The 15,000-nt window shown below is 31.8% G+C and overlaps 1 protein-coding gene across 11 annotated transcripts in view; it reads left to right on the top strand.

Moving 5' to 3' along the window:
* LOC145295967 (dual specificity tyrosine-phosphorylation-regulated kinase 4-like) overlaps positions 1–15,000 on the top strand; it is a 436,432-nt gene that overhangs the window by 285,485 nt on the left and 135,947 nt on the right. For 7 of the 11 annotated variants that reach the window (XM_080141884.1, XM_080141882.1, XM_080141887.1 and 4 more), the window contains one exon: positions 9,002–9,647. The exons of the other annotated variants lie outside the window; for them this stretch is intronic. In XM_080141884.1, the coding sequence (XP_079998010.1) occupies positions 9,192–9,647 (456 nt within the window). In that variant the 5' untranslated portion in view covers positions 9,002–9,191. The remainder of the gene's footprint in view (positions 1–9,001; positions 9,648–15,000) is intronic. 11 annotated transcript variants of the gene reach the window in all.

Genomic DNA, 15,000 nt, shown 5'->3' with positions numbered 1-15,000 from the left:
ATGCCTTTTCCAAAAGCGCCGGCAGGAAGTCAGCGGATGGCGGCGATCAGGCTGGCTTTGGTGTTGTTGGAGGTCATGTTGGTGATGTTCTTGACGTATGACCAAACGAAATAGTCCAGCGGGTTCAGATCAGGTGAGAGAAGAGTACAAAGTTGTAACACTCCTTCTGAAGCCAAGCCTAAGTCTCTTTGAATTTGTGGGTCGGCGCCGAATCCTGCTGCCACACCCAGGGTGTGCCAGCAGCTATAAGATTGCACCATGGGATCACCACACTTTACAGCCTATCAAGGTACACTTAGGTGTTGACTTTCGAGCCTACTTTGAAGATGTGAGGGGGCATTGTGTGGCCTTCACTTGAAACCACATTAAGACCATAACTGTGGTCAAAAACTTTGTTTTCACCACTCTAGACACGCCCCTGTTATTCATAACAATCTAAAAATGCATTTTCAGTGTGTTTTTCTTTTTCACTTTTTTTTATTTTTAACTTTTGAAATCGATACTACATATTAGCTACAATATAATATTCAGTAAAGAATTGGTTCTATAATGATAAATTCGAAATCTATATGAATTAAAATATATTTAAGCGTATCTTACGACGCAGCAAGGCCGAACGCACTCAGCTAATGAATAAATAATTCCTATTGACGTTAATAAAATAATTAATATATATTTTTAAGGTATACATCCTTTATTATATCATCCGAATTATTTCATGTTAAAAGCTAAATGAATTTAGGTTTCCAGTTTTCGAGCATGTAGATTGATTGGTTGCATTCTAATGACCAAAGAAAAAAAGTCAGCTTATAATCTTATTTATTAAATTTTTGTATGTCCGCGAAGGCTTATGTTTTTTCTATTATAGTTATCGAACGTTTCACAGCCCATAAACAAAAATATAGTAATTAGTTTTCAAAAAATTTATTAAATAATTAAAATTAAGCACACTAATTCAGAGTAAAAAAAAAAAAAAAAAAACGATAAGAAAACAAAATAACCAGCAAGGCAAAACCTCGCAAAACTCGCATTAAAGAAGATATTCAGAGAAAATCTCACTCTCCCAATACATTGAACATAACATGAGCTGCTTTTTACGTATAATTATTATTATTTGATAATCTAATATATAAACGGCTATATATCTGTCTATCGGTCTATCGATCTCCATATTTTAAAACTCTATCTCCTCCAAAACTAAAAATCGCAAAGCGGCACCAGAGGCCTCAAATCATTGGATTCTTTTTTTTTTTGCGGGGCGTGCTTTTATGGGGCTTTAGCCGGTAAAATTGTTTTGAAAGGGTCGATAAATAAGTCGATATTGAAAAAATCGTTCAACATTTTGTACATTCATCTTAGTTTATTTTTAATTTTTAATCGGTTCATATGCGTGTCACGTTGGTACAGTGGCAACGTCACCAGCTTTCAATGCTTCGCTTTCGATTCTAAATACATTTTTTTACATTTGAAATTACGACTCTATAATGATATATATAAAATCTGGACAAATTAAAATATCATATTTAAGCGTATTTTACGCCCCCCCCAGCGCTAGTTATATTCTATAGGTTTTATTATTTGTCCACGTAAAATATTCACTATAATGTGGTTTTAGGATTTTAAACCATTAGTTCTATAGGCCAATGAGACTCTGGTAGTTCACCACGGGTGCAAGTTCTAAAGTCTTTACAATTTTAAAACGTCTATCTGTGTGTGTTCCATCCATTCAGTAATGTATTTAACAAACGCAATGAAAGAATTTTCTTCATTGTATCTGGGGAAATATAAAAAAAAAAAAAAAAAAAGAGATGAAATGACCCTGTGACGAGTGGGGCGCAAACAGGGGACTGAGAATTGAGAACTGCAGAAGATTAATTTAATCTGTCACTGCTTGAAGATGGAAGGAGAGTCGAAGAGTTTTCAGAAGGGAAATATCTCCACAAATAAATAGGCTTATTCATTTGTTCACCTTTTTATTTTAGTTCGAGATTTGAAAAAGGAAGAAAAGATGGCGACGTGGCCCACTTTGAGTTGTTTTATTTATTGTCGAATGCTTAAAAATAATTTTGATCAACAAACGTTACTTTTTCTTATTTATTCGTTTTGTTTTCTTGTGCTAAAATAACCTGTCATATCTATAGAAAGTTGTGCAAGTGCATAAGGTCATGTATGTGTACGTACAGGATTCACTCCCAAACTAATTATCCGATCCTTAGGAATTTTTGAACGTAACTGCCTGTAGTACAAATGAATAGGACATCTTTATCACGACTATTTTATTTATAAAATTATTTCACCTGATTTTGGGAGTTTGTCATTAATAGTAATTAATTCGATACATCAGTATTTGATTCTGATTATCTAGGTACGAGCAAAATAGGCGGGCAAAAATAAGGGACCTAGTTTTGAAAGCCGATTTATCAGATTTTTTTTGTAGGTTTCTGACTACTTTTTGATTGCATTTGAAAGATCAGAGACTAAAGTTAATTTCCTAAATTCAGCCACTCTGGTGAGTCGTAGACGACGAAACACGTGGCAGTGGATAATTATATTTTTAAAACTATATATATATATATATATATATATATATATCACCTTTTTCAATCAAGAAAGCTATGAACGTCGTAGTAAGAACTTTTGTGTTTAGGTCCTGATAGGTCCTGAACTGTCATCTAGGCTTCAACCTCTGTCCCATCGACGAGATGTTGCATCCCTCTGCCTGTTCTACAAATACTTTAATGGTGAATGCTCTGACGAACTGCAAACACTTGTACCCCCCCGACATAACTACTCCCGACAAACCCGACAAGCTACTAAGTCTCATCCCTTTACAGTAGAGATCCCTAGGTGCAAGAAAGCCTTTTACTCCAATAGTTTCTTCCCCAGAACTGCGGATCTTTGGAACTCCCTTCCTGGATTCTGCTTTCCCAACTGCAATGATATGCAGAAGTTCAAGTGTAATGTTAACAAACATCTTTCTACTCTTCTCCCCTCATAATGACCCCGCTAATTAATTCCCTAATAGTAGCCCCCTGCTTCAAAGTGGCACTGTGCCTTGTTTGGGGTGAAAATTGAATAAAAAAAAAAAAAGGTTATATTTTCACTTGTAATCTCTTTTTATTCCGGTAGTAACGGGTACGTTAATTTTAAACACGTAGTTTTGTTTTAAAACACGTCCATTTTTTTTTTTTTAAACTTTTATTCTTTAACAGTGGAATTGATTTCAGACAAGATTCATCTGATTAGAAATGATGGGTGTTTTGTAAATATCTCCAATTGATTATTTTTGCTTTGCTTTCGGTTTATGCCTAAACCGATCGCTGCGTAGCATCACATATTGTTATTGTATACAGAAAATATTTGAAACAAATTCTGTTTTATGTCACCTTTGTCCGTGTTTTACACAAAGAAAATTAACTAAATATACTCTGATACTGTTTTATGGGTCTGTTTTACCAGTCAGTTGAAATTTTAAACTAGCTTAAACGATAAGCAAACCCTCACTCTCTCGTTTCAGTCATTTCTGAGGTGAAAACTTCCAAAAGGCAGATTTAAATTCCTGCCAATGATGCTCTACGCCAGAATCAGGTCTCCTTACGCCTTCCATTGCTGTATTAAGAACACACACACACACACACACACACACACATACACACACACACACACATATATATATATATATATATAAAATTTTAGTCATTCAATGAATTAAAAAATTTATGACGTGAAATGTTTGAATTTCAAATCAAAAGAGTTTTATTATTCTATGTAAGACAAAGAATATATTTGAAATGTTATAACTCCTTATCCTATAGGATTTCGATGTCTACCATCTCTTCAGAAGAGAAAATATTAGCAAATAATTATAATGGTTTACACCTTATTTGCTAAAGTCAGTGAGACATGGAAAATCACAATTAAAAGTTTTTTAAGTATTTAAATGTCATAGAGTAAGGGAAGTTAATGAAAAGGATATAAAAATGCACATCCAAATTGCATGGTAAAATCTGAAGTGAATGACATTGATAGATAGCAGTGTTGTAAAATGATCCAAACTGAGTAATCCACATCATAATGTAATCGTCCGAAGTAGGCATTCCCCTGAAGCAATTTTATTTGTTTACATAATGAGTCCGGTAAAAATTTACATAAGTCCGGTGGATCTGTTTATTAATAAACATATAAATTGATATATTTAATATTTTTCATAATTATAGAAAATGAGCTTTAAATTCCACTCCAAAATAACTTCAAATTGTTAATAAATTAAAATTAAGAATTAAAAATTAAATTTAAGCCGCTTTCAGTAGGCAAGCAATGCAAAAATTTATTTGCTCTATCTTGTATATCGAGAAATTCTTATTTAGGTGGGATAGTACTTATAGAATATTACTGCCAGTAATATCTTGTTAAACTTATAATCACAGGTTTCCATACCAGTTGATTGTTAGATAATTTTATTCTGAAGTGTATATATATATATATATATATATATATATATATATATATATATATTCAGTTTGAGAAATATAGAAGAAAGCCAAATGGCGAATAGGAAGGGAACAGGAAACATTTTTAAAATTAAGCAGCTTAAACTATCACCATAAATTACTGACAGCAGCGTCTGATATATAAATAAATATACAGATACTAAACCGCTCTAATTTCCGTGATGATGATGATTATTATTAATGGAGGCTTTCTTTCCTGCATTTGGAACCAACGTTTCAAATTCCGTCAGCGCTTGGGAAAGGCATTATAACGTTAACCCCGACGAACCTTACCAAGGAAACAAATCTTTACAAACACCAAAAAATAAGCATCACTTTTAGTTGGATATACACGAACTTAATTCGCCGACCTTCGACCTTTTCACAAATGACTCGATTATTCTTTTTTAAGTCGTCAGTATAATCGCTATAAATCCCGTTAAGATTGGACTCGTAAGTTTCGCTGCTATCTTGTTCAATTCATCATTGTTCTTTTGGCGGAAATCCAGGGAGAGGATTATTGTTCTCATTTAAACCAACAATAAGCTGTGAACGTGGATATCTCCCCCACTAACAATTTTAAACACACGATTATCGTAGAATTACACTTGAAAAAATTGTATTTGAATACAGAGAAGATTTATGGCATTAAAAACATCTTTTTATATATTATGTTTGCCCGTGTTTTTACGCAAAGAGGATGACTCAACTAAATATAACTTGGCATTGTTTTATGGCTGGTTTGGTTTTCGTCAGTCGAATTCCAAGTTAAAACGAGGCTAAACAATGAGTACGCGTGCGTACAAACAGCAAACGATAACAATGGGTTTTTTTTAAATTTCTGTTTATATAAAGCTAGGTATGTGTATATTTTTGTAAACTTTCTATGTATACGATTTACTCCGAAACTAATTAACAGTTCATTGTGGATTTTGAAATACGGCTGCTAGACATAAGGAGACACAATGTGAGATATATTAAGTTTAATTTAGGATTTAAAAAAAGTGAAAATTCAGATATTCTCGATTTTTTTGGAAATTATAACAATAGGTATTAGACATTAAATAATACATATACCCCAAATTTTAATTTCTTTGGAATATATTTTTAATGGTGGTGGTGGGAGGGTATAATACGGCCAAAATTTTTCATGTGAAAATTTAAATAACTTTGAATTTATTCTAAGTTATCAGTCACCAATTAAATCAGATTCCTGAATTTCAATTTCTTCTTAAGATCCCTGAAGCTTAAGCTTTATATTTAATTTTTTACATTTTCTAAAATCCAAATCATATAATCAAACTTAGAATAAAGATTCTAAACACAAGATTTAGTAGCATTATATCTTAATTTTAATCTTCGTGTGAGGACATAAAATTAGTGTAAAACTCTTCTATTGGGGGAATTAATTTCACCCATCCTAAAATACGTATTCTAATTTACACTACAAAATCGGTACAAATGTCCATAGTTATTTATTATTTCTTTGTAGAATTGAATGAATACAAATCGTATAGAATACCAAGAAAATAATGTCGGATTTAAAGGTAATAGTCGAGTACGTGTTTAGAAAGAAGGCGTAAAATAAATTAGAATCAACCTCTTTTCTCTTTGACACAATACAGACCCGACGTGAATATTATGTTATATGAAGTAAAAATGAATATTATGTTATATTATGTAAAAATGAATATTATTTTATATTATGTAAAAATGAATATTATGTTATATTATGTAAAGATGAATATTATGTTATATTATGTAAAAATTAATATTATGTTATATTATGTAAAAATTAATATTATGTTATATTATGTAAAAATTAATATTATCTTAGCCCTAACAGAGACTAAGTCTATAGAATTAAGGACGCAATCAAAAAATATTTATTTTCATAATGCTGCGCTGGTTTGGTTATTTAACTATTCAGGATAAATCGATATTGAACAGATTAGAATGAAAGTACAGAATAATTAACACTCAATAACTCGTACACCCCCAAACAGAAACACATAATTTATATAAAATGTAATAGATTTTTTTTTTATCTAACTAGCAAAGTTTTAATGCTTATAATGCTTTTTCTATAAAAACTGTCTTTTTTTTTTCATTTAATGGCAGCCAAGATCCGTAGACGTGTTGTGGTAGCCATTAAATGTCGATTGTCAAGAAAAAATGTTTTATAGAAGGGAAATGTGTGAAATAAACTGTTTTATAAACATTAAAACTTGGCTAGTTAGATTAAGAATTTTATTCGAATGCGTTTTGTATAAATTATGCGCTTTATTTTTATTTTTTACAAATTACTGGATGTTAACTAGACTGAACTTTTATCGCAGTTGGTACAGACTAAAGTGGTTTAATTTCCAAGCAGTGTTCATCTTCCATTCTATAAACCTTGTTTTATTAATGTCAAATTAATCTATGCAATATGAAAAAGATGTCCAGAGACAGGTGCAAGCAAAAATGAAAATGAAATTACTTTGGTTAACATCCTCCGCTTTCAAATTTTGAGGACGAGTTGTTGATGACGAATGGGGTCATTCTAGTAAAAGAATTAATAGCTATTTTTTATTTCTCTTGGAGAAATAGAAAAATTTCACTCGGATAGGATTCAAGATAAACTGATAACATATCCGTTGATATCTAAGCTTCTTTGACTAATGTGTTTCTCTATCTTGGTCTGTGATATCAGTTGTCTTTGCATCCCCCATATATATATATATATATATATATATATATATATATATATATATATATATATATATATATATTAGAAGAAGAAGAATATCAATTCCAGGATGATTAAAATGTATTCTCAGTACAGTTTTGCACTCCTTTATGCCTCCTTGCGAAAATTGAAACCAAGAAATAATTATTCTCAACCTGATTCAGATTTTGATTCTAGAAAATGTCTCGTATGTAAAGCTTAAAATTAAGAAGTCTGAAGAAGAAATTTAAATTCAGGAATTCTTGTTTAATTAGTGTCTAACGACTTTAGGTCAACACCTTTGTTCATCAAATTATCCTTCTCCGGTGTTCACATTAATATTCATTTTTACATATATATAAATATTAATTTTTACATAATATAACATAATATTCATTTTTACATAATATAACATAATATTAATTTTTATATAATATATAACGTAATATTCATTTTTATATAATATATAACGTAATATTAATTTTTACATAATATAACATAATATTCATTTTTACATAATATAACATAATATTCATTTTTATATAATATAACATAATATTCATTTTTACATAATATAACATAATATTCATTTTTACATAATATAACATAATATTCATTTTTACATAATATAACATAATATTCATTTTTATATAATATAACATAATATTCATTTTTATATAATATAACATAATATTCATTTTTACATAATATAACATAATATTCATTTTTATATAATATAACATAATATTCATTTTTACATAATATAACATAATATTCATTTTTATATAATATAACATAATATTCATTTTTACATAATATAACATAATATTCATTTTTATATAATATAACATAATATTCATTTTTATATAATATAACATAATATTCATTTTTATATAATATAACATAATATTCATTTTTATATAATATAACATAATATTCATTTTTACATAATATAACATAATATTCATTTTTACATAATATAACATAATATTCATTTTTATATAATATAACATAATATTCATTTTTATATAATATAACATAATATTCATTTTTATATAATATAACATAATATTCATTTTTACATAATATAACATAATATTCATTTTTACATAATATAACATAATATTCATTTTTATATAACGTCTGAATGAGTGAAGAGAGAAAGAAAACGGAAAGTTGTAAAGAGAAACATATGCAACATTCTTCTTTTTTTTTAAAATAATATTTCGTTAAATACAGACATTTTACGTCCATATACTTTTGTTTTGATCTTTTCTAATTTCCGTATGTATTTTTTGATCTCGAGTGGGAACTGGCCGATGTATCTGTCGTATTCGCTTATATGTACTTTCGGGTCCGGATGAATCCATCTTCAGGACTTGTTATCCAATAAAGAACATTGTGTTTAGTTATTTATCAGTAGTTTTGTGACGAATCAGGTGAGGCTATAGTATTACTGAGGCACTAGTTTAAGTATTAATAGAAATTTTTGTATGTTGCAATTATTAATGAAATTAATTTTGTTGATTGACGTCTTTTGTTATTTTGATGCGTGGATCTTTTAATATATGTAGTTTTGTTTGTTCCAAAAGCGCGCACACACAGAAACCATGGCTGGCTTTGTTAACTATTCTATTGACTTTTAATATGAATAATTGACCTCATCATTTTTGTTTGCCCGATTTATTTTTGTTGACAATATAATTTATATTTTTGGTTGATTTTCTTACGTTTATTTATGTATTTATTTATTTTTCTTTTTTCATTTTCTTTTTTGTACTATTTGGTTCGGAAACAAAAGGAATCAACAAAAATTCGACATCGATGGAAAAAGTCTAACGGACCCCCCCCCCCAAAAAAAAAGCACCAGCAGCTTTTGGGGAAACCCCAAAAGAAAGCTTCTTATTTTTTCAATCCGAGATTTTTTTCTTTTGCTCTTTGGAATACCTGATTCAATCTAACAGACTCCCTACGAAAAAAAAGAAACAAAAATGTGGTTTATCGTGTCTTGTTATCGAAACTCTAGCCACCAACAAAAGATGGAAACCGCCGAACCTTTAAACCAAGCGCCGCTCCGTAACAAGAATCGTCGTGTGCGTAGTTCGTTTTCGGACACTTTTAAATTCGATCGCGATGAGATCGACCCTTTCGGTTGGCCACATGCCCAAAACCTTCTCCACACTCAGAGCAGTAATGTCCGTCCGGGGTTAACGGATAGCAACAGCAGTAGTGGTTGCAGTAGCAGTTGTAGTAGTGGTTGTTGTGGGGTTGCGGGTGTTGCCCGGGACTATTCACCTCCACCACCCAGACCCCCGCCACCGCAGCTACATAGACTCTACCAACGACCTTACGTCCCTTTCAGCCCATCTCTTCGCCTCCACATCGAAGAAGCCAACAACAGTCATTACTATACAACATGGAGTCAGAAAGAAAACTACTACCCACAGGTAATACTGGGAATGGTTTACACACATTTATCACATATTTACACAATAATATCTTAATTATTAAAACAGTTTGATTAACCAAAAATGGACAACATTGCTTTATTGATCTGTTTATTCACTATTTTAAAGTCGAGTACTTTCGACTTATCCTGAAGTCATATTCAAGGTATTGTATTCTAAAATCTATATGAATGAAGTCGAGTAAAATGTTAAAATCCGATTCGAATTAGTGCATATATGGACATATTAGATACACCCATCGTTTCCGGTTGATCATTGTTTCCCAAAATATGTATCATATTAGCTACTATCGCAGATAAGTATGTGAGTAGAGTTGCGGTTGGTTGATTTGGTTGTTTTTATTTTACGGCATATCAACCCTTTTTAGGTTATTTAATGCCGAATCCAGTGATTCGAAAGAAAATTTTTTTAATAGAATACATTTGTTCTTTTTCAAGGCAGTTTCTATTTAACCCATAGTTGGGACCCTAACAGGTGCTACCACTCCGGGTCAGAGTGGGCCTGGGAGCAATGGCAATTAAGGGGTGGCTCCACACTCCCCAAATCACACAAGTTGGGGCCTCACCCTAAGATATAGTTTAAGGTTATATCCAGGACCGTAGCATTGTGATCTACATTTGCTGCGAAAGAATTGGAATGTTACAATATGGATATTGTAATATAATCGGTATTCAGACTTTGCGTGAGAATCACTTCATTGCGTTAAATTGGAATATCAAGTCTGCAAGAAAAGCTGGTGCTTGTTTTCATGTTGGCAAAGCAATTACACCAAAGTTGTAGCAACTGACACGTGATCATAATAACCATATAATGTCCATGTGCATATCTTTGGTACGCAATACGTATTAGATCTTGATTACTGTCCATGCTCCAACTTTGCTGCGCATCTAAAGATGTCAACTTTTGTTTCAGGTTAGTGCAAGAGTCTGGCAAGACTGAAAAGCCAGATTCGATATGCTCACGAACAAATGATGGTGGTACTCGATAGCGGGAGAGAGAAGAGGGGGGAACTAGCGAGAGAATATCTATTTACTTGCTTTCCCATGAGAGTAGATTTAAACACAGTGTTGGTTTTTAATGTGAGGTAATCTAGCTATTAAAACAAGGTCAACTCTACATTGGAACAAAAATATAAACATGCCTCAGTCTAGAAGGATATCCCCAGTCGTTGATCAAGGAGAGAAAAAAAAGTGAAATTTAGTATCAGACCAAATATTATAATTTGATCTCGGCCAATAGAATGGGGGTTATTTTATGAAGACACAGGTTAACGCGAAACGCGAGATCTAGTATGTTGACGTGTATCGGAATCCAAACCTGTTTAATTGGCTTCTATAAGTTATTCCATATTTTAACTGAATGTCGGTCCTTGTAATGAAAAACTTCCTGATATAGGAATTAATATCAGATGAATTGAAACATGGATCAAATAAAGCAATATACAAATGGTTTCTATTTTGGGTTAATCATGCGTCATTTTTTTAATACAATGCACGAATCGCATGGCATGCATCGTAGACCTTAGATTGTGAAGAGAATGATTTTTGTGAGTAAAAAAAAAAACAAAAAAAAAAAACAATAACAATATGTAATATCTTTGTGCGCTGCTTCAACATTTTCAAGAAGGCAGCCTATGTCGAGAATATCGTCTAACTCGATATAATGCGGAACCCGAAATTGACAGTGAAGTCCGTGCATTACCGAAGACCACCCTTTGATACATCTAAAAAACATATTTTGCGAATATAAATATTTGAATTAATGATACGTTATTTTTTTTATAACAGTGCACGAATCGTATGGCATGCATCATAGATATTAGATTTTGAAGAGAAAGATTATCAACAACAAACAAAAATGAAGCTAATGGTGATCGTTATGTCAAGAAACGGACACTTATGCCGATACTTGATTTAAGACATTTTTAACGTGTACTTAATAGGAATTCAAATTCACACACACACACACACACACACACACACACACACACACACACATATATATATATATATATATATATATATATATATATATATATATATATATATATATATATATATTGTCCTATCTCCTATTAGCTGATACCGGCAAACGTGTATCCATAAGAATGCTCGGAGCTTGTCACTTAAAAAAAATATTGCAATGTCGACGTGCAAAGCTCCAACGCTTTTAACAAGGCCGCCCGATGCGTGCGGAGTGTTGTGTGAGTCGATATGATGTGGAACCCGAAATCAGCAGTGAAGACGGTGTATCACTGAAGACTAGCTTTGATGCATCTAGAACATGTATTTTGTGACTATATTAATATTGTCTTGTAATCCTTAGTCCACTCTCTTTAATAAACAAAATTAATTTAGAAGAATACATTATACGTTTGAAACCAAGAAAAGATAACTCTGATTAATTACCGGAAATGAGTTAACATTTAATGATGATATACTAATTAGTAAACAACAATGGACGACGGCTTCATCACTGCTTGAATAATTTTCCTTGAATTGAGTTTTTTGAAATCTTTCACATTTATTTATTTTTTTGTTTTGTCTTGTTTTTTTTTGACGAATTTTGGATAAGATAAATGTAAACTACAAAATTCCATCGTATTTGTACACATTACCTAGGAAGAAATGATCGCAAATAATAAACTGTTGTAACATAACGTTCGTTAGTAAATATCTGATGATCACGTTTTTCCTATTTTACAATTTACAATTACAAAGATATATTTATATTTATCATAGTAAATAGGTACATCTCCTGTTTTTGTTTCACGGTTGATATAGTTGATTCTCCTTCTGTATTTCGTAAAAAGTCGTGAAAGCTGTTCTATACAAGTTTTAAGCCTTTAACATGTGAATTTAGTCCGTATCCCCAGAATTTATCCTCATTGGCGGTTGTATACAAGTATAGTACCACTGTCACTTAGAATATATAAAATAGAATGCTTGCGTATTGTTAGCAAGGATGCCTGTTTCTATCAATGGCGTTTCTTGTGGTTAACCTGTATAAGTTGTTTTTTGGCTTGCATTAATTTTGATATATATATATATATATATATATATATATATATATATATATATATATATGATGCCTATAAAAACAGAATCAGTAAGAGGTTCTTTTATTCGTATGATTTTGCAAACTTTAAATATCTCTCTCACTAGCTCCTTATATATATATATATATATATATATATATATATATATATATATATATATATATATATATAAATTTCATTACAAAGACCAACAACTTCTACGGACTGCCTAAAATACACAAATCTGGCGTAATAAAACTTGCCATAAATACACAAAACTCAGAATATATTAGCGCTCCAAACCCTAATGACCTTATATTTAGACCCATTGTGTCAGGACCAGCCTGTCCGACAAGCAGACTTAGCAACTTAATAGACATCTTATTACAACCTTTCATAGATCAAGTTAAGAGCTACATTAGGGACGACATTCATTTTCTTACTACCTTGCCACATACAGTAGAAAACGGGACACTATTAGTTACATTTGACGTTAGCACTTTATATAGTAATATACCCCATGAATTAGGAAAAGAAGCAATAATATTTTGGATCAACAGACACGCACAAACACTACATCCTAGATTCACAAAGCAATTCATTATCGATAGTATAGACATAATCCTAAATAATAATTCCTTCGAATTCAACAATACCAAATACACCCAAACACTAGGTACAGCAATAGGAACGAAAAGGGCACCGACTTACGCAACCCTTACATTAGCCTACCTAGAAGAAACTTTATATGAAAAGGTAGAACAAAAATTTGGTCACAGCACTAAAAAACTGTTTGTAGAATCATGGAAAAGGTACTTAGATGACTGCTTCATCCTATGGAAACCCACATGGGGGGACATCACAGACTTACACACCATACTCCAGAACCTACACCCAAAAATTAAATTCACCATAGAACAAAGCTCTACAGAATTACCTTTCCTAGATATACTGATAAAGATTAAAGACAATAACATTATCACAGACATTTACCGCAAACCTACAGACACCCAACAATACCTACACTTTAAAAGTCACCACCCTAAAAGCTGCATAAAATCAATTCCCTACACCCTAGCACGTAGAATCTGCACCATAATCACGGACAATAACCTTCGGAAAATCCGACTCAAGGAACTACGAATAAATTTAAGAAAAAGAAAATACCCATCACAACTTATAGACAAAGGGATCCAACTTGCGACAAATATACCAGTAGAAGATTTGAGAACCCCTAAAGAACGAAACAAAGAACAAATCCTAACATACGTCTCCACACACAACACAAACAACCCAGAGCTTTTCACAGAGATAACGAAAAACCTCGTCCTACTTAACCAAAATAGCAAACTAAACAACTTCCTTAAAACAACAAAAATAATAAAAAGCAAACGCCAACCCAAAAACCTAAAACGCATTCTTACCTCATCCAAACTTAATCAAGACGCAACAAAAGGAGTCACAAAATGCAACAAACAACGATGTGGAGTCTGCAACATAATATTAGAGGGAAACACATACACATTTACGAACCCCATACAAACATTCAAAAAAAAAAAAAAAAACTAGATTGCACCTCAAAAAACGTGATCTATGTAATAAAATGTCCAGCATGCGATAAATCCTACATAGGCGCTACAAAAAACCTTAGTAATAGAGTAGCCCTACACCGATCCAACATCAAAATCGCGGAAAATAGACACCTGCATGTATCACAACATATACACACATGCAGTGGAGGCAGATTTGAGATAATGCCCATCTTCCAAACTAACAACTACTTCTACTTGCTAACACAAGAAAAAAACTTCATTGGAAAGTTTAACCCCGCCTTAAACATCTCTCCATAATTATACACATAAATAGGCAAAACACAAAATACCCTTACACGCATGCATACTGGGGTAAATGTGCACCCTCACACACGAAACAAAAGAAGCACAATAAAGCACGCGCACACTTTCACGGGTGCGCGCGTCCATACCCAGTACAGTACCATTTCTCTAAACTAAACAAACAATTAGAAATTATACGTATGTATGTGTATGTGCGCACATGTGTGCATGTATATATGTGTGTGTATGTGAGTGTATACATATGATTGTGTATGCGTGTGTGTGTATATATATCATCTGTTATCTATGCTCCATCTTGTTTGTGTGTGTACGTGCACTTATGTTTGGGTGACGGAATACATGTATGCATATGTGCTTGGATTAGAAAAGAAAGAAAACTTCAACCAATATATACATAAGGTGGGATGTATGAATATGTACGTGTATGTGTGATTGTGGG

This window comes from Euprymna scolopes, chromosome 16 (assembly GCF_053919585.1).
Source record: "Euprymna scolopes isolate OS-2025 chromosome 16, ASM5391958v1, whole genome shotgun sequence".
Lineage (NCBI taxonomy): Eukaryota > Metazoa > Mollusca > Cephalopoda > Sepiida > Sepiolidae > Euprymna > Euprymna scolopes.
Note: the sequence above shows the minus strand (reverse complement) of the source record. Positions and strands in the feature narration are given on the sequence as shown.